Consider the following 26,231-nt stretch of genomic DNA (forward strand, 5'->3'; position numbering starts at 1 on the left):
AATCACATACCCAGTTTCGTCCAAACTGAAGTAAGTTGGCACTGCCTTGATGATGTGGCACACCAACCATTTGGCTACGCCGATCCTTCGCATTCTCGTGGACGGCTCGCCAGCTGCCTGTGCACCACTCATCAACCAACGCCTCCCAACAATCCATCTTATCCGCACACCATCTCGGGGGCACCTATAAGTTATTAGAAAGAATTTTCAGCGCTAGGCCTATGAATGAAATCAAGAAAACTACGTAGAAGGACTTAAGAATAGGTAATTACCTTCATGTATTGCTCCTTCTTCAGAAACTTTGTGCGGCAATCCTTCTTCTGCTTCTTAATACCACGCATAGCGTAGTAATCTCGAATAGCTTGCGGCCGAGCCTCGTGGCGCAAGTTCTGTAGTAACCGCCTACACTCGACCTCGAGAACCCTGGCCGCCTCCTCATATCCATCCTCACACCTATAGAAGGTCTGCAATCAAACGTGAAAACACCGATTAGTACAATAATTAGCTATATTGTTAATTTTAAATTCTATAAAAGGATAATTTACCCAAAAGCTCTTGATCACCATCTCGGCCCTCGTGTGGCACAAGACACCATCTATAATCTCCTCCTGCGGGGCCTGCGCAACCTGATAGTGCTCCCAGGAAAATCCTAGTCACTACAAGAAATATGCTCATACACGACGTTTTTTAAAATGTCGTTGATGAATTCGTCATAAATCTATGACGATTTCATACGAGATCGTCGTAAACCGTTTGAGGGATCAAATCTACATATAAATTACGACAATGTGAGTCAAAAACGTCGTAACCGCATAAGATGAGATCGTCATAAAAGTTCGTCATAACTTTTATGACGATTGTAAAAATGTCGTAACATGTTCTAACTATGTTGACATGTCACTCGTGGGTCCATTCTATCCCACCTCATCCTAGTTTGTGAAGCAACCTACTATTCTGTCATTCCAAAAATTCTCGAAAAATTCTCATAAATACTTTGGATCATATATTTCTCAAATATGTGAAAACCCTTCCTTCCATAGTTCAAAAATAATTCAGCAATATTATTTTTCCTATTCTGTTCAGAATAGCACTTCGTGAAGGAAGTGCTATTTCTATTTCTTTGATTACCCTCATATTTTTTGTGCACGCTTTCCTATCCAAATCATTGCCTCATGAAAACTTTTGTAACGATTTGCCTAGTAAATCTTTCTCAACAAATTTCCAAAGTTTGTGTTCAGCTAATAGCTTTGTGAAGGAAGTACTAGATAGGAATATCCTCATGAGTTGAATTTTTTCCACATCATCTATGTGCCCAAAACATAGCTCTCCATAAATTTTTAGCCACATCTAACAGTCCATGTGAGCTCATGATCCAATCTTTGTTTCTAGTACTATTTTCATTTTGTGAAGCAACTACATTTTATATTGCTTTATAGTTGATGAAAATTTACCACGGGATGACACTAACCATATAACCTCACTCCACCAAATTTTAGCTCATTTAATTCAGCCAGTTTCTCTCAATATTTTTCCCAATATTCTGTTCAGTAGAGAGCATTGTGAAGGAAGTACAATTTTTGTTTATCCAAATTTTATGAAATTTTTACAGTACCTTAATGTGCCCAAATTATCATCCTCCTCCAAATTTCATCTCAATCCAATCACCTATGTGAGCCCAGTTTCAATTACCATTTTCTGTCCAGATTGGCACATTGTGAAGGAAGTGTCACTTTGGCATGTCCAAATGGTATAATTTTTATACAGTGCCTTCATATGCCCAAATTAACATCATACACCAAATTTCAGCTCAATCCATTCATTCATTTGATCCCAGATTCAACATTCATATTTCTGCACAGTGTGTTACTTTGTAAAGCAAGTGTCACCTAGGTTCATCCATTTGAGCTAAAAATTTGCCAATAGAGTCTCCTTAGTATATGATCACCCTCAGCCAAAATTTAGGCCCATTGTCTATGTGAATTACTCGCACCGATAATCAAACACTTGGGTGCTAATTCATGTTTGAGCTTAGTTCAGTCTCCTCGTGAGATTCTTCTATTGTATTCTTCTTGCTAACACCTACCGAGGGATTGTCCAACCCACCAAACATGCATATTCCACCTAGAATGCGGGGCAACGCAACGGTCAGGCGGTGACCATGCGGCTGGCATGCAAGTTCACGCGCTCTGGAGTTGGGCCCTCGACCACCGTCCAAACCTCAATTTCAACGCACCACACCATGTATTTATGATTAAATAGATACTTGTGTACCTAGAAATTGTTTTTAAGAAAAATAAAGAGCAAACTATAATGTACCTGCAGTTCAAATTTGACCCGCTTTCAGCTGATTCAATGAAAAATTGTCTTTTTCACGAAAGGTCGATAAAAGTTTTTAACACCCAACCATTTTGTCAATTGTACATTAAATATGGACTAGTATTTTATAAAAATGATTTGGTCCAATTTTGAAACAAATATATGGTAGGTCCTTCACAAAAGAACTCATTTTGGTCACTTGAAAAATGGAAAATGAATTTTTCATACAAGGAAAATGAAAAATTTCTTAATAAACATTGTTTGCCATTCCAATATGCACCCTTGTGAAAAATATTATATCATTTGAACAAACTATGTCATGAATGTGGCCATAAGATTGATCATTTGGCTTGAAAGCCATATATCTTAACACATGATAGCCCATTTCTAAGAACACTTATTTAAAATAATTGTCATATTACAAGTTTATTATTTTTCCTGGTAATAATTGTCGTATTGTCGTATTACAAGTTTATTATTTTTCCTGGTAATAATTGTCGTATTGTCGTATTACAAGTTTATTGTGGCAATAATTGTCGTATTTCCTGAATTTTCCATGGCCATTTCAAAACGCGGTCAAAACAGCGGGGATGACCGTTCCTACCTATGGTTGAATCTTGGAAATGTTTTGATGTTTCGATGATTAAATAGATACTTGTGTACCTAGAAATTATTTTTAAGAAAAATGAAGAGCAAACTATAATGTAGCTGCAGTTCAAATTTGACCCGCTTTCAACTGATTCAATGAAAATTTGTCTTTTTCACGAGAGGTCGATAAAAGTTTTTAACACCCAACCATTTTGTTAATTGTACATTAAGTATGGACTAGTATTTTATAGGAATGGAGGGAGTGTCATTTTCATTGCTGGCATGCTTATTATCAGTGTTGTCTATATTTTTGCCGATTTTCAAGTTTGTATCACACCATCAGCTACTTAATGCTGTCTTTTGGTTGACAGATTTTGTACTTGAAGGAAATGTAGCCACACCCTTTGAAGGTAAATATGATGCATATTTGGAACTACTATCTTCTATGTACTGTCCTATGCCAGACAATATCTTACTATGGGAAGCTTAAATTTCCTTCTGATTACCCTTTTAAGCCTCCAAGTATCAGGTACTGAAACATTAGAGCATTGGTTGTTGTGCTTTTTTAATGACAATTCATTCTTATTTGGATGTTTAAAAGGAAAGCAATTAGATAAAATGTTGTATCGAATCAATAAATTGACTCTTCTTAGATTTGTACTTACAATTTGTCTTTGTTGTGCAACATGACAACCCCCAGCGGCAGGTTTGCCCCTCACAAACTACACCTAAAACGGTATTATTATGTTGTCCCGTAACAATGTACGGGCATTCCACTAGATGACCACGTAATGCATCATATCAAAGAGATATACCTTTGGAATTATGCCTCTGGAAACCATATAAATTTATATGCGTCAAAGAACTATACAAAAGTATATGAAACTAAAATATATGTTGTTGTCCGTACGGTTTCACACTTACATGTGGATGACCACGTAGTCCATTCAACTCAGTCACTGATGCATTCAACTAGATGACCATGTAATTCAACTACATCGCGTCAAATCAACACGTATCTGTCAAAGTTTTCACGTAGTAGTATTCGTTATCCATATTAAGGATGGAAATTTCCAAGTTTGATACAACACGAAGTTGGCCATGGATACACAATGAAGTGGGATGGCATTAAATCAGATAGAAAGAAGAACATGAGGCGTGATATAGCAAAAGGTCGGGAGAGAAAAACAAGCTTTGATGTAGTGATTTGGTAGAACAATGCATGCACATTACTCTCCCATAGTTTTATGAAATATAGAAGTCAATTGATTAGCCTATATGTAGGTTTTTTGACCTCCAAGGGGGGATGTGGAGGTTGCTAAATAGGACGGAGGAAGGCACCATATTTGTGAATACATTGTCAGAAATAGAAAAATATATGATATTAATTTTTTCGGTGGCAACGCACGGGCAATCAACCAACACTTATCCCATTTGCATCACTTGCATGTAAGTAGCTGATTGCAAGGATGTTGGTTAAGGAGATACAAATGACTACTAAGAAGTTTTATTTGTGTGTCTATATGTTATTTGCTATCCCGTGGCAACGCATGGGCATTAAGCTAGTTTATTTAAATGCATAAAAATAGCTAAAAGAATCGGAAATGCATAAAAATTGGTTATCATCCATAAAATGTGGTATAAAATTAGTGCAAATTTTAGTGATGTCATTTTGCAAAATATTTTTGATAGCTGCTTCATAAAACACTCTCTTTTTAGCACTAAATCATAATTTGAAAAAACCTCACATTTCGAACCAATCAGGAGGCAGCCCACGGATCACCCCCACTGTAGTCGATCTGAGCCGTCCACACCTACCGTCGATCCATTCCACAGATCAGCTTTGCTGAACGCCCGCGCGAGGCACACCCTCCAGTCCTCCTCCCTCAGTCTCTCGATCCAGATCCAATCTCTCTGTAGCCTCCCTCTCTCGTAGCTTCGCCTCACCCTGCCGCAGATCCGGGGCTCCCGGGAATCTCCCCACCGTGAGGCAATGGCGTAGGCGAGGCTCCCCACCCCACCCCCCGTGCCGCCGCCTCCTCGTCTCGTGATTTCGTCGGTCGTCTCCTTGTTCGCTCGTCGAGATTTTCTTTGCTTTTCGTCTCCACTTCGGCCAGCGAGACCATGCTACTAATTGAGCGGTTGTCGCAGCTCCGTGGTTTCAGGGGGGCGCCCACCGGCAGGCGTGCTGAGCTAGGACCGTGAGCAGGCGGGCGGGCGCGGGCTGAAGGGGCGCCGGCCGGGGGATACGAAGTCAACGCCGGCGGCAGATCCCCAGAGTTGATCGATGGGGTCGTTCAAGGGGCACGTGCTGCCGGGGACGCTGTTCCTGGCGGTGGGCGCCTGGCACGTGTGGGCAGTGGGGCGCTGCGGCACCTGGAGCTCTACGTCGTCGCCGGGGGCGCCTTCCTGGACATGTGCGTGGAGGTGCTCTACTCCACCCACCTCCGCATATTCGCCCCCGGCGGCGGGGTCAACCCGGCCCACCTCAACGACCTAGAGCATGGCGGCATGCTGCTCATGTTCTTCCTCCTCGGCGCCCTCGCCCTCCTCTCCCAAAACACCAGGTCAGCTCACCATCCATCCATCCATCATCTCATGGATCCAAAATTCATCCATTTTCTTGCTGGCATATACAAGACAGGTTAATTTCATTTTCGCAGGAGGGCCTAGTGGAGGTGCGCCAGCTCCCAAAGATCAAGGAGAACGTCAAGGACGTGATGTTCTACTGCTGAGCTCCTGTTGAGCTGTTCCCACCCTACGCTACCATTACCATACCCTGAGTTTGTTCTTCGTGAGAGAGAGAGAGAGAGAGCCCGAGATGGCTATGACTTTGTTTTGTCGACTTTGGCCGTGGAGCATGTTACTCGTAGCTCTAGCAGTATCTAGAGTTCCATTTTGAAGTAGCCAGGATACCTATCTATGACTGAGCTTTAAGTTACAAAGAGGTTTTCCTATTTGCCCTGTTGATCTGTGTTATTCTCATCTTTTGGTTTTTAAATTTGAAATTTTCGGTGAACTACTTTGTTTCTGGACTTTGGGCGAACAGGTCCAAGTCAGAGCAGCAACTTGTTTGAGTTGCTCTTGGCTTGCACTTGGCCTTGTCCAAAACCAAATTGGTCAGCCAGATTCCACAGCCGGCTTGGCCTTTGCGCGCTGCATCTATTGATTCTACTTCTCCGGTTCTTTGATTTCGAGAGAACTTCTCATCTCATAGAGTCTTGCAGGTAGAGTATTTTCAGTGGAGAATTTAGGAACAAGTCATCATAGGAGTAGAAATTTTTCACAAGCACCAGGCTGAACCTTCTTTTATCCAATGAATTTTAAGAAGTTAGGGTTTCTAATTGAATTTTCAACTTTTCACAAGAACGAATTTGAAGTTTTAGTGATCACAAATGCCTAACATGTTTGTACAATGTGGTCACAAGCTTCATAGCACACTTTAATTCCTTTTGTTTAGATTTTTAAGTTGCTCTTGGCTTGGACTTCGGCTTGCCCAGTTGTAGAGTGCATAGTCGGATGGCTTTTGCACAATGCACCTTTGTTCTTAGTGCTCCAGTTAACATAAGAGCTTTTGTAGACAGAAGAATTCCCTGTGGAGTTATTTAGTCACTTGAGTTTTGTTGCTTCAAGGGAGCAACACTTTTCAAAGCCATCAGACTACACCTTTCTTTTTCCAATGAAATTCAATAAGGCAGGATTTTTATCCCAACAATGAATTTCATAGTTAGTACCCATAGATCACAAGAATCATCAGCTAGTACTAATGCTAGCTGATGATTCTTGCAGTGGAACAGTATCTGTGAAAAACTTCCACTGTGCTGCATTTACCATTTTATTCAGTAAACAGACACTAATTGAACACCAAAATTTATGTTTCAGATTTGTTTTCGCAGGGGATTTCGCTCTATGGGATCCACCAAATCATGCAGTATGTGTTGTCATGTTTGGTGCGATTTGTCTAGTTTTTCTCCATGTTAATCTTCATTGCTATGATTGGGTGGTCAGTTAACCCATTAGATCTGATGAAGATTCCTTTTTACTTCACTGTCGTTAGATGTGTAGTATGTTTTGTCATGATAGATGGTATGTAGTAGCTCACTATTTTTGTAGGGTGGGCGGCTGTGTGGTTCTCTGCAGAATTACACTTAGTGAAATATGACTAGCTTAAGTTAATGTATATGGCACATTTACAGTTTCTCATTTGCAAGTATATTTATGGATCATTGTTTATCAGTCAAGGTTCTACATGGTGCTAGTTTCCCGATCCGCACACTGATTATTGTGATGATGATCATGGTATTTATTGCGGATCAGTTGCTGGTTCTGTCTACTTTTTTCCATGGGTGTGGATATCAAGATTTTGATGTACTCACATCTGTCTTTAGTTTTGCATTATGTGATAGTGAATTATAATGCAATCCTTCTGTTTGAGTACGGAGGGAGTACTAAACAATATGTAGACACGCGTTAGAAGTTAGTACCAATAGTTATAGTTCTTATAACAGAATAAAGTGAGGTTTGGTAGTACATGTCAGATTAAACATGTGAAGCATCCCTTCTTACTGAGATTCAAATATGCTGTAGTAATTCCAGACGCTGTTCAGAAGTCATTATTCTAAGTGTTTTTTTATAACTAGCAGCTTTTATACAACTCTGACATCTAGTATAATGGATATATTTTGTGATTTGAAATTACTGATCTGTGCTCTCGTGTAATATTACGGTCTAATGTTTTTTGTTTTGTATCTTCCTCTGTTGCTAGGAAAGTGGTGATAAGATGTCGATGATGCCTACTTGGGACAATCAAATCAACGCAACATAAAAATTTCTGAACCTATGTCTCATAGGAGAGTGGAATGAACTCCATTGTTAGCAGATGTGTCATTGTTCTATTGTGCAATTATGTTCGTTCTTTCTATATTCCTGTGTAAGGAAATGTATTCATGAAATGAGTTATTGTGTTATGTAAACCTGAGAGATGTATTATGTGATGTTATATGATGGATGATTTTAATTCGACTTGGAGTTTTCTTGATTTGAATATGAAATAGTGCTGCATTTAATATTGGACAAATAATTGGTTGAAAAGGCCCAATAAATAGAAATGAAACCAAGTTCTGGAAAAAAAGTTGCTGAATTAAAAAATGAAAAAAGGCCAAAACTAAAACTGGATCAAATGTATTTGGACATGAAAAGGCCAGGGCCCAAATTAGAATGATAAAAAAAATTCGAAAAAAAACTAAAATGGTTGTAAAGAGGCCAAGGCCCAAAAAGAAGCCCAATAAGAAAAGCCCAAAAAAATAAAACGAGCCCATCTGATCAATTGAAATGGGTTGGGCTGATTTCAACCATGACGTTTTGATTTCGTCGTAATATTGCCACGTAGGATTGGGTTGGATTGCCAACGACGATTTAGGATCGTCGTAAAGGTTACGAAGATCCAGGAATCGTCGTAAAGGTTACGACGATTTTGATCAAAACATCGCTGCTGTTCATTTGTGACGCTCCGTTTTTGATGTTTGGTTTTTCATCGTGAGATCGTCGTAAACTAAAAACCGTGACGATGTAGCGACGAAAATATAGCGTCGTGTATTAGCATATTCCTTGTAGTGAGTGTAGGAACCTGACCCTCACCAGGCAACGTGACAAACCCCGGGAAATTTGTCCGGCAAAGCACACCAAGGACGGAGTTCGGCTTGCAGACTCCAAGAGGGTGTACCCATCCCCTGCAGTATGATAAGGTCAGCGCATTAGATATTTGAACAAACTTGAAGGCAAAAGCTAAAAAAAGAGTAAATGTACTTACCTATCTCCTTCAGGTTTAATCACCGGCCTCTGCTCGCGGGTAGCCGGCGCGACCGGGAGACGTGTACTACCACGCTTGTACACGGTGGCCCCGTCCACCTGCACATCGCCCTCATTATCCGTAAGCTCATCCCCGCATCTCCGCCCCTGAGCCACCCGGACCCTCGGTCCAATCCGGCAACTCGGTACGATCCGACCAGGTCTCCCATCCGGGCCTCTCCACGTCGGGTGAAGCCTCCGGAACCGTACTCTCCTCCGACTGCTCTTAGGCCGAATGCACCTCGACCCGAGGCTGCTCCTAGACCGGAGTCTCATGGGACGAATGCCCGTCAACAACAGGCTCCTGGAACGGAGTCCCCATAGCCTCCTCCGCAAACGGGTCGACCATACTAGTCCTATGCTCGGGTGAATGAGCTGGTGGTGGTGGCGAGGACGGCTCAACAGTCCTCCTGGATCTTCCGCGACCACCACCTCTCCCTGTACCCTTCCCCTTCTTCCCTACCCGACCAACACCTCTCCCACTGGGCAATGCCGCCGACGAACAAGAACCCATGGGTGGTGTCGACAGACTGTCTGCCAAGGCTCTACGGAGAGATAGGGGTGGAAGGGAAGTACCACCCCTCGTGCGGGGCGCCTGGGAAGAACCCGTCGAGCGATCTGGACCAGCGCCCACCATCTTTCCACACCTGGTGACCTGCCATGATAAAGATTAAAAGAAATTAGTACAACATAAAAAAATTGAATAACTGACATGAATAATAAAGATTAAAATATATATAATTTAAGTTGTGAATCTTACAAACTAATAATCATCATCAATAAATGCATCATCATCATCACTATCACACATGTCTTCATGAATGACGTGCTCGTCAGGTTCAACGGCGTGAAGTTGTGAAAGGCATTCCTTTAATCGTTGAAGCATTGACACGTCATCCGCATCAGTAACCTCTACGAGTTCCAGGTCTTCTGGTTCCGGCTCAGGGCTGGAGTCGGATTCATTGTCGCTGTCTACTTCCATGTTCTTGGGTGAAGCACGGTGGTTCTTGAAACGTTTCTTGGAAAGACGTGTTTCTTGGAAGAATTCTCCATCATATGTGTCTGGGTTAATGTGAGGTTCATAATCCTGTTCATTTGGGAGAGGTGGTCTGACATGTGGCGGCACTTCATAAACAACATACCAACCTTCCAGATTCTTATCCGTTTGGCATGCCCACGATAGATAGAAAACTTGGGTCGCCTGTTGAGCCGTAATATAGACATCGGGAACATCTAAATGGGTGTTTGGATTGATTTCGACTAGTCCTATATGTTCATGAGTCCTTTTAGTCTTTTTCGGCTCGAACCAATAACATTTGAAGACTACGACGTTCGGTGGGTTTTCACCATAGAATTGAAGTTCATAAATTGCTTCAACTCTTCCATAATACTCGATAACACCTTCGCCGATAGCAGAGGCACCACAATTTGTAGATTTTCGGTCGGGCATAGATAGCTCTTTGCCAAAGGTACGAAAGAGATACCCGTTGATGTTGTATTTCTCAAATGAACGGACCTTATAGTCAAAACCATTAGCGACTTGTCTCAATTCGGCGTCCATAGGCTCTGAATTAGCCTACAAGTTTAATACGAAACAGTTGTTGCATTAGCCGCAAGTTAGACCAAGAATGAAATGGTCCATTATGGATAATTACCGTTTGTTTGAACCAAGAGATGAAACCGGGATAGCCGCCTCCTGTCTTTGACAGAAGCTCATACTCTTCGACGGAATCATTTTCGATCACCGCTCCATCCGAGAATTTGGCGACGTAATGGCTGTTTGAAATATCCGGGAATAAGAGCAGTTCAAATGAATTAGAAGTTACGGGAAAATGTGCCGAGAACTCACTCGATGTACGGCCGCACTTCTGTTAGGTTGTTGAAGATATACAACGAAATGTTCTGCCATTCTTCGACATCCAACGTTATTGGTTTCGAAGCACCGGCTGGTGCGAGCTTCCCTTTGAATAGGCTGAGGTTGGGCCCACCTTTTTTTAGGGTCTGCATCATTGTGCCGAGGCTTCGGATTATGCAAATGATGATTTTTGGCTTCGTAGTGTGCTGTCACAAAGTTTTCCACCTCCTCAGTAATGAATGCCTCAGCCATCGATGCTTCAATTCTACGCTTATTTTTACATTTAGCTCGAAGGGTCTTCTGCATCCTATCAGTTGCATAGCACCAACGATCTTGCACGGGCCCACCCAATCTTGCCTCGGTCGGTAGATGTAAAATCAAATGCTACATTGGATTAAAGAAGCCCGGTGGAAAGATCTTCTCTAACTTGCACAACAACTCCGGTGCAAACTCCTCCATGTCTTCTACCACGCCAGGAGACAATTCTTTCGCACAAAGAACACGGAAGAAATAGCTCAGCTCCGCCAGTACTAGCCATTCATCCTCAGGAATAAAGCCACGTAACATCACCGGCATTACCCGCTCTAGCCATATGTGCCAATCATGACTCTTGAGACCAAAGATTTTTAATTTTTCAAGACTCGCTCCCCTCTTTAGATTCGCTGCATACCCATCGGGGAACATCAATTGCATTTTTACCCACAAGATAATTTCCCTCATAGCTGGCCTTCCAAGATTGAACCAGGCCTTTGGCTTCGACCACTTCTGCTTTCCTTTGCCTTCTCGCATGTTTTGTAACGGTCTATGACATAGTGTCTCTTGATCGACTCTAGCCTTAATATTATCCTTTGTCTTTCCATCTATGTCGAACAATGTACCAAAAATAGCCTCTCCGATATTCTTTTCAGTGTGCATCATGTCGATATTGTGTGGAAGAAGGAGGTCTTTGAAGTAAGGCAGATCCCAGAAGCATGGCTTGTGAGTCCAGGCGTGTTTTGAATTATACCCCTTGAAATACCCTGGACGCTCTGGATCAGGCTCGAGGGCGTTTAACTGATCCAGGATCTGTTGGCCTGTGAACGCAGGTGGTGCCAAGTTTTTGACAACTTTACCTTTGGTAAAGTTCTTCTTGTCTTTTCTGAACTGATGGTCAGGATCCAGGAACTGTCTATGCAAGTCAAAGCAAGAATACTTCCGACCCTCCTGCAACCAATGAAACTGAAGAGCTACCTTGCATTGGGGGCACGGGAACCTTCCATGCACACACCATCCAGAGAATAGCGCATACGCTGGCAAGTCATGCATAGAGTACATGTACCACACATGCATTTTGAAGTTTTCTTTTCTAGCGGCATCGTATGTCTTGACCCCATTATCCCAAGATTCTTCCAATTCATCCTTAAGCGATTGCAGGTACACATTCATATTCTTCCCCAGATAATTGGGTCCTGGAATTATCAACGTCAGAAATATGTTCTTTCTTTGCATAATCTGCCCGGGGGGGAGATTGAGTGGAATGACAAATACATGCCAACAACTGTATTGGGTTGCCGTCATGCCGAAGGGATTAAAACCATCCGTGGCGGCGCAGACTCGAGTATTCCTTGGATCTACCGCTTTATCCTGATGCAATCCATCGAAATGTTTCCACGCTTCCCCATCCGATGTGTGTACCATCATCTTATTCCCATCCGCATCTAGTTCGGTTCTTTTGCCCAATTTGTGCCATGTCATCTGTCTGGCTGTCTCTTCGATCATGAAAAGACGTTGAAGTCTTGGTACGATTGGCATATACCGAAGAACACTAACTGCGATTTTGGTCTGCCTCTTCTCACCCATACCGTTGTCTACCACAAGATACCTGCAAGACTCGCAATTGGGACAATAGTCCAAGTGTGCATACTCCTTCCTAAATAAGACACATCCTTTCTCACATGCATCTATCTTCTCATAGGGCATCTTAAGTACACGAAGTATTTTGTCCGTCTGGTACAGGTTTGCAGGCATGACATGGCCTTTGGGTAGGAAACGTCCAAATAGTGTCATCATCGCGTCGTAGCATTCTCTTCCCAAGTTGAACTGAGCCTTCAGAGCCATTACTTATGCAATTTCATCCAGCTGACAAAGCTCAGTGTGCTCATGGAGAGGACGTTTTGAAGACTCCAACATTTCATAAAAGGCCTTTGCAGATTCCTCCATCTCATCTTCCAAATCCCGAGCATCATCAAAGTCTTGCACCATGTCTTCGATCCCGGTACCATGCTCGTCCGTGCGACGACGGACCACCTCGGCTCTTGTGTGTTGTATAGACTCACCATGAAATATCCACACCGTATAATTAGGCTTAAAACCACTCCTCTGCAGGTGTTTAATCATTACAGCCTCTATCGTCTTTTTATAGTTGTCGCATCTAGGACAGGGGCAATAGTTTCTTTCCTGGCCATTTGCGAATGCGGCTTTCACAAATTCCTTTATTTTTACAAACCATTATTTCATCATCTCTTTCTGACTAGGGTGACCGGTATACATCCACGCACGATCACTCATCTTGCGTAGCTACTAAAGACAGAAGAAATATATTTATATATAATTTTGCATTTATATTCATCGGTTAATCAGGTTCGCCATTTTTATTACGTCCAGGCAACCTACACGCTAATAGGTAAAGATAGGTCCTAATCCCACCCGAGTATGTGTAGATTGGGTTCGTTTTCCCATGCTCTGCTCCGGATCCAACGCAAAATTTCGGCAGCACCTCCCCGCTGTTCTCCTGATACACGTCTCCGCAATAAACAGAGAGGATGTGCATCCGGAGAACAACAGGGAGGCACTGACGAAATTCCGCATCGGATCCAGAGCACATCATACGGGAAAACGAACCCAATCTACACATACTCGGGCTGTCCATGGATAATGTTGGACAATTCGAAAGGATGGCGGTTATAAATATGCAAAGACATGCATATTCATAGATGTCGCCCTTTCGAACGGGAGACGCATACTGGTCACGCATACTCATGATTGAAGAAACCTATATATAGCTAGCAAGTTTCATCGTCATGAAGACCGGGACAGAGCAAATTAAGGGGGTAGGAGGAGAAGTTATTTGTGCTCACCAACAAACGTAGGGGCGGAGCCCGTCCAACGCACGTGGAGGTCGTCGAACAACTGCACATTGAAATTCACCCGATCAAGACAAATATGATGTTTTTATAAGATAATCAAAAAATATGTGACCTAACTCTTCTTATTCTTATTTTGTTTTTTCCTCTTATTCTTCTTCTTCTTATTCTTATTCTTATTTTCTTTTTTCTTTTTTCCTCTTATTCTTCTTCTCCTTCTTCTTCTTTTCTCCTCTTCTTCAGGTTATGTCTTTTTGGGGAAATTCATTTAGCTAAATTGGCTAATCATGTCTTTTTGGGGAAATTAAAGCAAGGATAATATGAAAGAGGAGAAGAAAGAGGAGGAGGAGGAGGAGAATAAGAAGAAATCAAGAAGAAGGAGGAGAAGGACTAGAAGGTCCTTGGCCTTCTCCTCCTTCTCCTCCTCCTCCTCCTTCTCCTCCTTCTCCTCATCATCTTCTTCTTCTTCTTCTTTCTTTTCATTTTGCCTATTTCTTCTCCTCTTCTCCTCTTGTTGGAGCTAAATTACCGAATTATGTCTTTTTGGAGCTAAATGGGTTAATTATCCCATTTTAGAGGAAAACAAGCTAAGTAGATAATATTCATGAGCTAACCAAGGTTCTTATGCCATTTTGAGCTTATTATGGTATTTTGGAGCTAAATGGGCTAATTATGTCATTGTTGGGGAAATTAAAGCAAGGATAATATGAAAGAGGATAAGAAAGAGGAGGAGGAGGAGAAGAAGAAGAAATCAAGAAGAATGAGGAGAAGGAGGAGGAGGAGGAGAAGGACTAGAAGGTCCGTGGCCTTCTCCTTCTCCTCCTCCTCCTCCTCCTTCTCCTTCTTCTCTTCTTCTTCTTTCTTTTCATTTTTCCTATTTCTTCTCCTCTTCTCCTCTTGTTGGAGCTAAATTACCTAACTATGTCTTTTTGGAGCTAAATGGGCTAATTATCCCATTTTAGAGGAAAACAAGCTAAGTATATAATATTCCTGAGCTAACCAAGGTTCTTATGTCATTTTGAGCTTATTATGGCATTTTGGAGCTAAATGGGCTAATTATGTCATTGTTGGGGAAATTAAAGCAAGGATAATATGAAAGAGGAGAATAAAGAGGAGGAGGAGGAGAAGAAGAAGAAATCAAGAATAAGGAGGAGAATTAGGAGAAGGAGGAGGAGGAGAAGGACTAGAAGGTCCTTGGCCTTCTCCGCCTCCTCCTCCTTCTCCTCCTTCTCCTTCTTCTCTTCTTCTTCTTCTTCTTCTTTCTTTTCATTTTTCCTATTTCTTCTCCTCTTCTTGGAGCTAAATAACCTAATTATGTCTTTTTGGAGCTAAATGGGCTAATTATCCCATTTTAGAAGAAAACAAGCTAAGTATATAATATTCATGAGCTAACCAAGGTTCTTATGCCATTTTGAGGTTATTATGGCATTTTGGAGCTAAATGGGCTAATTTTGTCTTTTTGGGGAAATTAAAGCAAGGATAATATGAAAGAGGAGAAGAAAGAGGAGGTGGACGAGAAGAAGAAGAAATCAAGAAGAAGGAGGAGAAGGACTAGAAGGTCCTTGGCCTTCTCCTCCTTCTCCTCCTCCTCCTCCTCCTCCTCCTCCTTCTCCTTCTTCTCTTCTTCTTCTTCTTCTTCTTCTTCTTCTTTCTTTTCATTTTCCTATTTCTTCTCATCTTCTCCTCTTCTTGGAGCTAAATTACCTAATTATGTCTTTTTGGAGCTAAATGGGCTAATTATCTCATTTTAGAGGAAAACAAGTTAAGTATATAATATTCATGAGGTAACCAAGGTTCTTATGCCATTTTGAGGTTATTATGTCATTTTGGAGCTAAATGGGCTAATTATGTCTTTTTGGGGAAATTAAAGTAAGGATAATATGAAAGAGGAGAAGAAAGAGGAGGAGGAGGAGAAGAAGAAGAAATCAAGAAGAAGGAGGAGAAGGAGGAGAAGGAGGAGGAGGAGAAGGACTAGAAGGTCCTTGGACTTCTCCTCCTTCTCCTCCTCCTCCTCCTCCTCCTCCTTCTCCTTCTTCTGTTCTTCTTCTTCTTCTTCTTCTTCTTTCTTTTCATTTTTCCTATTTCTTCTCCTCTTCTTGGAGCTAAATGACCTAATTATGTCTATTTGGATCTAAATGGGCTAATTATCTCATTTTAGAGGAAAACAAGCTAAGTATATAATATTCATGAGCTAACCAAGGTTCTTATGCCATTTTGAGGTTATTATAGCATTTTGGAGCAAATGGGCTAATTATGTCTTTTTGGGAAAATTAAAGCAAGGATAATATGAAAGAGGAGAAGAAAGAGGAGGAGGAGGAGGAGAAGAAGAGGAAATCAAGAAGAAGGAGGTGAAGGAGGAGGAGGAGAAGGACTAGAAGGTCCTTGGCCTTCTCCTCCTTCTCCTCCTCCTCCTCCTGCTCCTTCTTCTTTTCTTATCTTCTTCTTCTTCTTCTTCTTATTTTCTTTTTTCTTTTTTCCTCTTATTCTTCCTCTCCTTCTTCTTCTTTTCTTTTTCTCTTCTTCTTCTTCTTCTTCTTATTATTATTATTATTATTATTATTATTATTATTATTATTTTCTTTTTTCTTTTTTCCTCTTATTCTTCTTCTCCTTCTTCTTGTTTTCTTCTCTTCTTCTTCTTCTTCTTCTTCTTCTTCTTCTTATTTTCTTTTTTCCTCTTATTCTTCTCTTCCTCTCCTATTTTTCTTCTTCTTCTTCTTCTTCTTTCTTCTCCTTCCCTTCCTTTTCCTTCTTCTTCTTTTCCTTCTTCTTCTTATTTTTTCTTCTCCTTTCTCCTTCTTCTTCTTCTTCTCCTTTCTCCTTCTTCTTCTTCTCCTTTCTCCTCCTTCTTCTTCTCCTTTTCTCCTTTATAAAACAGGGAACTAACCTAACTAAACCTAAACTAAAACTGAACCTAAACTAAACTAAAACTAAGCCAAAACCTCAGTAAAACATATAACTAATTAAACAAAAACTATTAAAAAAGAAGAAAGAAAACTAACCGGGGGGAGGAGGGCCGCAGGGGGAGGAGAGGCCGCAGGGGGAGGAGGGTAGCAGGGGGAGGAGGGGCACGGTGAGGGCGCGCGAGGAGGGCAGCAATGGTGGGGTGGGTCGCTGGGGTCGGGGTGGCGTCGGCGACGGTGGCGGTGGGGCAGGGAGGCCGGACGAGGGCGCGGCGGCGGTGGTGGTGTCGAGGGTGAGAGAGAGGGGTGTCAGGGTGGAGGAGGGGGCGCAGGGCGGCGGTGGAGGAGGGTGCAGGGGGGCGGGGAGGAGGAGGGGCGCAGGGCGGCGGTGGAGGAGGGTGCAGGGCGGCCGGGGTGGAGGAGGGGGCGCAGGGCGGCGGTGGAGAGGGTGCAGGGCGGCCGGGGAGGAGGAGGGCGCAGGGCAGCGCAGGGAGGCCGGAGGAGGGCGCGGGGCAACGCAGGGAGGCCGGAGGAGGGCGCGGCGGCGGTGGTGGTGTCGGGGGTGAGAGAGAGGGGAGTCGGGGTGGCCGTTAGGGGGAGAGAGAGGCGCGTGGGGGTGGGGCTAACGGTCGTTAGGGGGGCACCCTCTTTGTCGTCCGCCTCCCAACGGCAAAGAGCATGCAGGCAGACGGCAAAGAAAGTGGCCGTTAGGGGGGAGAGAGGGGCTGCGGGGTGGGCCGCCCATGCTCTTTGCCGTCTGCCTGCATGCTCTTTGCCGTGAGCTGGCAGACGACAAAGAGCTGGCTGATGGCAAATAGTACCTTTGGCATCAGCCTGCTCTTTGCCGTCTGGTTTCTGGTAGCTGATGGCAAAGATGGTCTTTGCCATCAGCCAGCAAACGGCAAAGATGGTCTTTGCCATCAGCCAGCAAACGGCAAAGAAGCAACAGATGGCAAACAACTGTTTTCCAATAGTGTGCGGGGCGGGGTGCGCTGCGGGCGGCGGGGTGTGGGGCGGCGCTGCGGGCGGCGGCGGCGCGCTGTGCGGGATGCCGCGGGGTGCGGGGCGGCGCTGCGGGGTGCGGGCGACGCTGCAGGCGGCGGGGTGCGGGGCGGCGCTGCGGGGTGCGGGCGGCGCTGTGCGGGGCGGGTTGTGCGGCGAGATGCAGGGCATTGTTGTTGTCCATTGTTGCTGTTCATTGCTGTCTAAAATAGTTGTCTAAAATTTGTATTTGTATTTGTCTATTGCTTGCAGATGAATGATGGCCAAACCTTTTTGGACATCACTGATTTTGGTTACACACAAACACAACCAGACAGTCCAATTGGAGAGCAGGCAACTCCATCAATTCAGCATCGTTCTGCAATAACACAGAAAGGAAAAATCCAACAAAGGAAAAAATTGCTCTAGTGATGAGGACAAGGTTCTCATAGCAGCATGGGCAGATACAAGTTTGGATATTGTTGGAACAGATCAAAACCGAGATACTTATTGGGCTAGAATTTCAGAGTACTACAACAGACAGAAGGAATCATCATGGCCGGAGCGAAATGATAATGCAATCAATTGCCGTTACACATTCATTAACACAGAGACCTCTAAATTTTGTGGTTACCTTCAGCAGATTTTAAATAGGCAAGAAAGTGAAAGGACTATAGAAGAAAAGGTATGCGCCAATATGTGATGTGCAATATTCTATATGTGTTGTGCATATTTTAACCATTTATTTATATGTGCAGACAAACGATGCACACATTATGTTCAAGGAAATGGATCCTACAAAAAAGAAGCCTTTCACATTGATGCATTGCTACATAGAGTTTTCGAAGTATCCAAAGTGGCAGACAAGAGAACTTGAAACTTCTGTGAAGAAACAAAAGAAGACCATTGATGCAAGTCCGGACACAGCCACCAATGATTCGGCTGATGCATCCTCGGTACGTACTGATGCTACCTCGATACGCACTGATGCTTTTGAACATGAGAAAAGACCTGATGGTGTGAAGAAGGACAAGAGAGGTAAGGCTGATGACATTGCTTCCAAGCTTTCATTAGAAACTGTGTGGGCAGCAAAGCAAGAGAAGGATGAGATCAAAGAGGCGACAAGAAATGCTCGCTACGCGCATCAACTTGAATTGCGAAAAGAGAAGATTGCACTAAAAAAAGGAGGATCACGAAACAATAGGGAGGATGCACGAAGACAGTTTGAATTAGATGAGAGGATCATGCTCATCGACACTAGTGGTATGACTGATGTGCAAAAGCAGTTCTACCAAGCTAAGCAGAAGGAGATCCTTGCTCGCGGCCTAGAGTAATGTGAGCTATATGTTGTTGTTGTAAGAACAACTTATTGTTTTCTGTTTGTTGTTGTAAGAATAATTTGATGCTTTCTGCTAGTTGTTGTAATAACAATTTGATGCTTTCCGCTAGTTTATTGATAGCTGCATTACAAATATAGCCGTTGGAAATATAACCGTTGAAATATACACGTCCTAATTTACACGTTTCACTGAAAAACTGGGATATGGACGTGTAAATGAAGATATACACATTCAAATTTACACCATCCACTAAAGATGTTCTTACAAGCGTTACTACATACTGTACATCCCGTCAATGATATCGTACTGCTCCATTTCTCGTCCCGGCTTAGTAAAAGAGCGCTGCCACCATTTCAAAAAAAGCTGGGAGCTTTCGGCGTAAGAGAAGAGAGAATTTGAAACTGGGCCGGCTCCGGTCCGTTTCTCCGCGTCGTCACTGGCAGGTTGCGGCTGGCGGGTTCGTCTTCCTCCTCGCGGCGCACCAGCCCAGCTGATGAGATGAGGGTCCAGCGCGGCAGGGCCGAGCGAGCGGGCGGCACGCACCTGCCCCCTGGATAGTTTTATGCGATTATCCGCGTCACCCCACCCCCCGCCCCGCCCCGCCCCCGCTGCTGCTTTCCCAATCGAGCCGAGCACCGCGATTCCAGGCCAGCGGAAACCGATTAAAAAAGGCAACCCCCTCCGTCCGCGCAAAAGTAAAAAACAACAACCGCATCGCAGCGCAGCGCAGCGCAGCACCGAGCGAGCGGAGGGAGGGAGGGAGAGGAGCGAGCAAAAGTTCGATAAAAAGGAGAGGAGGAGACGAAGCGTCCAAGCCCAAGTAACATCCCCACCTCCCCCTTCCTCCCTCCCCCCCCCGGCCGCATCGAGATCTTGGCTGCCACCGCCGGAGATCGCGAGGAGCGGCCCCGCGGCTCCCCCCGATCCCTCCACCTCCTCCGCCGCCGCCGCCGACGACGACCGCCGATCGGTGAGTCGCCCGATCCGCCCCGGCCACCTCCGCTCCGCCCCGCCCCGCACCCCCGGCGCCGATCGCCGCTGGATCGGCCGGATCTGGTACGGATCTCGCGTAATTCCGCGGCCCTGTGAGGCGCGTTTGTCGTTTTGCCGCGTGGGCCGCGGGCGCGGCTCGATCGCCGCGTTGCTTTCAGCTCGGATCTAGCTGACGCGCGCTCTGTGCGCGCGGGGCGGGGCCGTGTGCGTTTTGTGGTGGCTGCCCTGTGGATAAGTCGGGGTTTTGTCCGCATTTGCTATGGCTGGCTGGTATGAATTGCCCCTCACTCTTGTGGATTGCAGGGGTAGGAGGGGAGGGGAGGACGCGATGGAGGCCGACTCCGGGAAGCTCTTCGTGGGCGGCATCTCCTGGGAGACGGACGAGGACCGCCTCCGCGACTACTTTGGCCGCTTCGGGGAGGTCACCGAGGCTGTCATCATGCGCGACCGCAACACCGGCCGCGCCCGCGGCTTCGGCTTCATAGTCTTCGCCGAGGCAGGCGTTGCTGAGCGAGTCACCATGGACAAGCACATGATCGACGGACGCATGGTAATCACCTCATGCGATTCTTGCTCCTTCTTCCGCTCATGTAGCCATGTGCATTTCGTTGGGAATCCTGTCTGTGGTTCAATCAAGCTTGAGCTCAATTGTCTGGCCAATTCAATTCAGGTCGAAGCAAAGAAGGCTGTTCCCAGGGACGACCAGAGCATCGCAAGCAAGAACAATGGCAGCAGCATAGGCTCGCCTGGCCCAGTCCGTACCAGAAAGATCTTTGTTGGAGGGCTGGCCTCCAATGTTACTGAGGTTGAATTCAGAAGGTATTTTGAGCAATTCGGTATGATAACAGATGTGGTTGTCATGTACGACCACAACACCCAGAGGCCTAGGGGCTTTGGCTTCATCACCTATGATTCAGAAGATGCAGTGGATAAGGCGCTGCACAAGAACTTCCATGAGCTTAATGGCAAGATGGTTGAAGTCAAGAGAGCTGTCCCAAAGGAGCAGTCGCCTGGACCTGTCGCACGTTCACCTGCTGGAGGGCAGAACCTTGCTATCAGCAGGGTTCACAACTTCTTGAATGGCTTCAACCAGGGATATAATCCAAACCCGATAGGAGGTTACGGCATGAGGGTGGATGGAAGGTTTGGGCTGCTTTCAGGTGCACGAAATGGGTTTTCTTCATTTGGGCCCAGTTATGGAATGGGCATGAATGTTGAAACTGGGATGAATGCAAATTTTGGTGCAAATTCTAGCTTCCTCAATAACTCAAATGGGCGGCAAATGGGCTCATACTACAATGGTGGTTCAAACAGACTAGGTAGCCCTATTGGGTACGTTGGTCTTAATGACGATTCAGGATCCATATTGAGTTCAATGGGAAGGAATGTTTGGGGTAATGGAAATGTCAACTACCAGAACAGCCCTACAAACATGAGTTCTTTTGTACCATCTGGAAGTGGGAGTCAAGTTGGTATTACTGCCGATGGTATCAATTGGGGAGGTCCTACTTCTGCTCATGGGATGGGAAGCATTTCAAGCCTTGGGTCTAACATTGGCCGTGGGACTGGAGATAACTTTGGTTTGCCATCTGGCGGCTATGGAAGGAGCAACCCAACTGGCACCATTGGTGAACCTTTTTCTGCATCAGCCAATGCATATGAAATGAACAACATAGATACATATGGCAACAACTCTATTTATGGTGACTCAACCTGGAGGTTCACGTCATCTGAGATCGATATTCCTCCTTTTGATAATGATCTTGGAAATATCGATCCAGATATCAAATCGAACATGCCAGCAAGTTACATGGGCAACTATACTGTTAATAATAATCAGACAAGCAGAGGTCAGTATCCGCTTCAACATTTTGCTATCAGCTACACATGAATTTCCCATCTTTTTTTTGAAATTAAAGGTGCTGCATAACTCACTCGGCTATTCAAAAATAGAATGAATATTTAATAGAGCAATTGATCTACCCTTCATAGTTTATTAGAACCATTACATCTGCATGTCTATGCTTCTGGAAAGGAAAAATGTTGCATAATTGCATGCCGTATGCTTAATCAGTTGATGCTAGAGCATAATCAAAATCAATAGACCTTTGTTGGGGCTTTCGTCAGATTTGACTGGTAGATCAATGGATTAAACTTGAAGGAATTGTCTTGTAATCATATTGTGGCAGTATACTTATCACATTTAACTGACACAATATTGGGTGCTGTCTGACTGCTTTCGCTGTAATGAAAGCACTATTGAGAGTAACAACTTTTGGACGCATCAGCTTCGAATGATAATGAATAGATCAAATAGCGAGCAGTGCCTTCATCCATTCCATTGACCTGGGATATGCTTCCATGTAATGCCTGACAAACATAATGGATTAGGGACCAATGATGCGTTTTGCAATCTGAGTTGTACTTACTGCTAAGTAAATCATGCATCCATTGGTGTAGGATTTATTCAGTAATCTGATTTGTTTAGTTTCCATATCTATTCTATGATCTTTGACATAATACTAGGACAAATTTTGTGACCAGCTTTTTCATAAGTAAAGTTGAGATTTGCTACAACCTTGTTATTGTAGTGCCATCCTGAAGTTGAGGGTAAATGATAGCATTGGAGATGTGTAATGCATGTGCCTGAACAATATAAAGGGTAAGAAATGAGAAAACAATATATTTGAAACATAAATAAAATTGGAAAAGAGGGCGAGCCTTGAGCAATTATGACTACATTTTGTATGCATGTTGTCATTGGCTGAGCAATTCACTTGTCTAAATATGTTTATAAACTAATGTTACAACATCAGTTTGGAACTTGCATTAAGTGAAGTATGTAAAGTGCTTGACTCATGTCTGTGGAGTTTGGAGGATGGACATATGTTGGTTCTTCCTTTTGTCTGAGGAATTATTATAGTTATAAATTACCATTTTCTGCCTGGACTGTTATCGGTTGTTTTGTTTCCAAAGCTACTGTCATTTGTTTCTGTGCTTGATTGATAGTTTAGATACATATGAACGAATTTGCCTTCCTAGAAACTAGGTAAGATAACCCATTGAATGATACTTTTATTATTATTATTATTACCAATTTGTGATAAACTCTGTGTGTTTGTATGTGTTTAGAATTCTGGCAACAGCTTAATCCTATTTGTTCAAATAATTAAATGTACTACAACGAAGTTTGATAGTGATTCTAACTTTTTTTATAATTAGAGAGATAGTCAATCAGTTCCAATTGAAAATGAAAACAGTATTGTAGTTAATATTTTGCTTTCCTGAAAATGTGCTGAGTCAGAATTGTTACATAAGGTAGTGTTGGTTTTGTACTTTGATGCACCAAGGACTGGGTCATGTTGCTCAACTGGTGCTGTAGAGATGTAAATTTCCATTTTAATTTGGACAAGTGTGCTTGTTGCTTGCCCCATTTCCTGTGTAGATGAGTAGATCGTAGTTGAATGTGTGTCGCGAAGAATTACTTCTGCTATCTGATCAGGCATGCGTGACAAAAAGTCGCTCACATGTATTTTGTTACAACTTAACCTTTATAATATGTTTGGGAATGAAAATGCCTAAGTTGTTTTGGTAACTTGATACTAAGTCTTCTACTAGTCAACGCATGATCGAGTCTGTTTGTTGTCAATGCCCTCTTTATTCCTTAAATCTATACTGTGAAGAGAAACTATACAATCTTTGTTCCTGATTATGGTTTGTTGCACCCTTTCGCAGGTATCACTTCCTAGGCGAGAATATTATTATAGTCATATATATGACTTGGGATAGGCAAGACACCCATTATATCAGGTATTCAGGTGCAGTACTGTGAATTGGTGATATCAGATTAATATACAGGTTAGTTAATTGTTTCTAGCTAACCAGAGGTGTGGTTTACGGACACCAACCAACATGCTAGAGGAGCGGGATACAAACATTTTGTGAAGGTTTCAGATTTTAGTTTAATTTTCTACGTGTACTAGGTCTTTTGGTTTTCCAATGAGATGTGCAGTGGTGATTGCGGCACACACTTAGAAGGTGTTCCAACATAAGCTGGAATTCTGTCATACGGACGACAAACTTGTATACCAGGGATGCTGTATTATCTTGCCCATTTATGGCAACATTAGCTTGCGTGTTTTTCCTCTTCTCCTTTTTTTAACCATTTCATTTGTTACTAGAGATTTGGTCGGCTTTACTAGTAAAAACTATTTGGGGGTGCCAATGCCATCTTGGTCCCCATTAATAAAGTCACCCAAAGTACATACACTGTTTCATACAATGTTTCTTCTTGTAGTTCTTCTGTGTCTATTTGTATGCTGTTGCTTGTTTCTTCTTATGGAAAAAAATAATACAAGTTTGCATCTGATCGTGCGTATTTGCACGCCGTGTCTCGGTTGTTTTAAAGCGTATCAGTCGGTAGGTAGGTACTCACATACACAAGCTTTTCATAGCTCAGGATAGGATGCATGTGCTCGTGTATTCCATTTCTATCTTTTTGAAAGTAGCTTTAGATCTCATGTGGAGGGGAACTGCCTTTGCCTTTTGGGTAGTTGAAGTACACCATGCTGCTTGTACTTTTCCTCTATAAATAGCTCGCTGTTTTCTGCTTCTTCCATATTTCTTGGCTTCCTTCCTCATCACGGTCTTCACCGTTTCATGTTAAGCTGTCGCTTTCAGCCACCTACATGTAGAGTGCTTCACCTAACGGTTTTCCATATCTGATGGTTGCCGATGCTTTAGTCCATGTTTGGACTGGCATTTCACTCCACATTTCCAGAAATTCAGACAACCATAGAAATCGTGCAAAATTGCAAAGGTTTGGTGTGTAGGAGGGCGGCACTAACCCTATCCTATTGCGGTTTGCGAACCCAATGGCGTCTGCTCCATGGCGACAGGGCGAAGCTCCTTCCCGGTAGTCTTGGTAGCTAGCTGCAGTTCCAAGCTTCCGATCTCCTCCAGCACATATCTTGACAATGACCTCGCCCTGATGCCCTGTCAACCTAACCTTCGTCGGTATTGTTGTGTTGTGTGGTACCCTCCACCAGCCATCCGTCAGGCTGGTGCCTTCCAGCATCCCAACGCCTAGCCAAGCCTAGCCAAGTGGGAAGGCATCCCTACTCCTAGCCAAGTGCGTAGCGAATCTGATGGAGAACAGACATGCCTGGAATCAAAAGCGAGTGGCTGTTCATCGGAACTGTTATAGTCCGAATACATAAGGTTGGGTCTGCAAACATTTTGCCGGGCCTCGAGCCGTTCCAAATTTTGCTTTCAATCCATGGTTCTGAGCATGGGAGCTCTGGGTAGTCAGGTTAAAACACCAAGACTCATACGTATAAGAGTAGGTTCAGTTAATTGCAGGGCGTATGGATGGTCTGCCGATCCGGTATGTGATGGGCACACCCGTTATGGGGTGTTGCCTCGATGTTAGTGAGATATAGGAGAAACATTGAGACCTTAGGGCATCTTCAACCCTGATTCTTAAATTGAGGTGGGGATACTGATGCGGGAGCTGGCCTCCAAAGCTAAGCCCCAAATGTCCTTTTACATTTTAAACAAATTTGATGCAAATTTAAACAAACATGGCGATTTTCATTGAAACTTGGATACTTTTTACATAAAAGATCATTCAGTGATCTAAAAATAAAATAAATAACTAAACCACCCTATACTTGACGGTGACCTCATACGCGATGCTAGGCTTTCCGGCGGTACCTTCATTGTTGTTGTTGTCGTCGGGGTTCAGGCGACGGTAGGGCATAGTGCCGCGACACTGTGTCCCAGCCGTCGCTTGTGGCTTGCAAATGATATTCTTTGCTTCCTCCATGTCGTTTGTAATGCGACCATAGCGACGACCATCACTGATGGGGGGTGGGGTGTGAGGGAGATGGTGGCCGGAGTTGATGGAGGCGGCGGACTCGTGAAGAGACCACTCATGTCCATATGAAGAGACCACTCATGTCCATACTTGACCATTTCCTTGTTGAGTCGGTGGACACGACGCTTGCTCGTCTCTCTCGCGGTCTTCGATCGGTTGAGGGCCCATGCTGTTGCCATCTCTGGGTCCATCTAGGATGTGTGACGGGGGATCGTCGGAGTCCGTGAACCTTGCCCAACCCACGGTGTTGTGCAAGCCCGTCGTTGCTCCTTGTTGGCATACTCCTGCGATGTAATAGTACTCAGGGAGGATGAGATGCCGCCGTCGTCGTCAAGGTAGCGTCGAATGCGACTGTGCGTCTTCATGGCGTGGGTAGGCCACCACAGGAGCGGTAGGGCGGGGAGATCC

The 26,231-nt window shown here is 44.0% G+C and overlaps 1 protein-coding gene and 1 pseudogene across 4 annotated transcripts; both read left to right on the plus strand.

The window, feature by feature from the left end:
• Positions 1–5,191: 5,191 nt before the first annotated feature.
• Positions 5,192–5,863, plus strand: LOC123425534 (annotated as a pseudogene).
• A 13,820-nt stretch (positions 5,864–19,683) lies between these two features.
• On the plus strand, positions 19,684–24,224 carry LOC123425535 (heterogeneous nuclear ribonucleoprotein 1-like). 4 transcript variants are annotated; one of them, XR_006621858.1, is made up of 5 exons: positions 19,686–20,008; positions 20,249–20,495; positions 20,616–21,795; positions 22,537–22,607; positions 23,681–24,224. XR_006621858.1 is itself a non-coding variant. In XM_045109224.1 (4 exons), the coding sequence occupies exons 2-4, from the start codon at positions 20,274–20,276 to the stop codon at positions 23,692–23,694; spliced, it is 1,416 nt and encodes a 471-aa protein (XP_044965159.1). In that variant the 5' UTR covers positions 19,690–20,008; positions 20,249–20,273; the 3' UTR covers positions 23,695–24,224. The 4 variants fall into 4 exon arrangements, 3 of the variants coding, with proteins under 3 accessions (XP_044965158.1, XP_044965159.1, XP_044965161.1); XM_045109224.1 differs by lacking the exon at positions 22,537–22,607 and having other exon boundaries at positions 19,690–20,008; XM_045109223.1 differs by lacking the exons at positions 22,537–22,607; positions 23,681–24,224 and having other exon boundaries at positions 19,684–20,008; positions 20,616–21,851.
• The last annotated feature ends 2,007 nt before the right edge of the window (positions 24,225–26,231 follow it).

This window comes from Hordeum vulgare, chromosome 2H, assembly GCF_904849725.1.
Source record: "Hordeum vulgare subsp. vulgare chromosome 2H, MorexV3_pseudomolecules_assembly, whole genome shotgun sequence".
In the NCBI taxonomy this organism is placed as follows: domain Eukaryota; kingdom Viridiplantae; phylum Streptophyta; class Magnoliopsida; order Poales; family Poaceae; genus Hordeum; species Hordeum vulgare.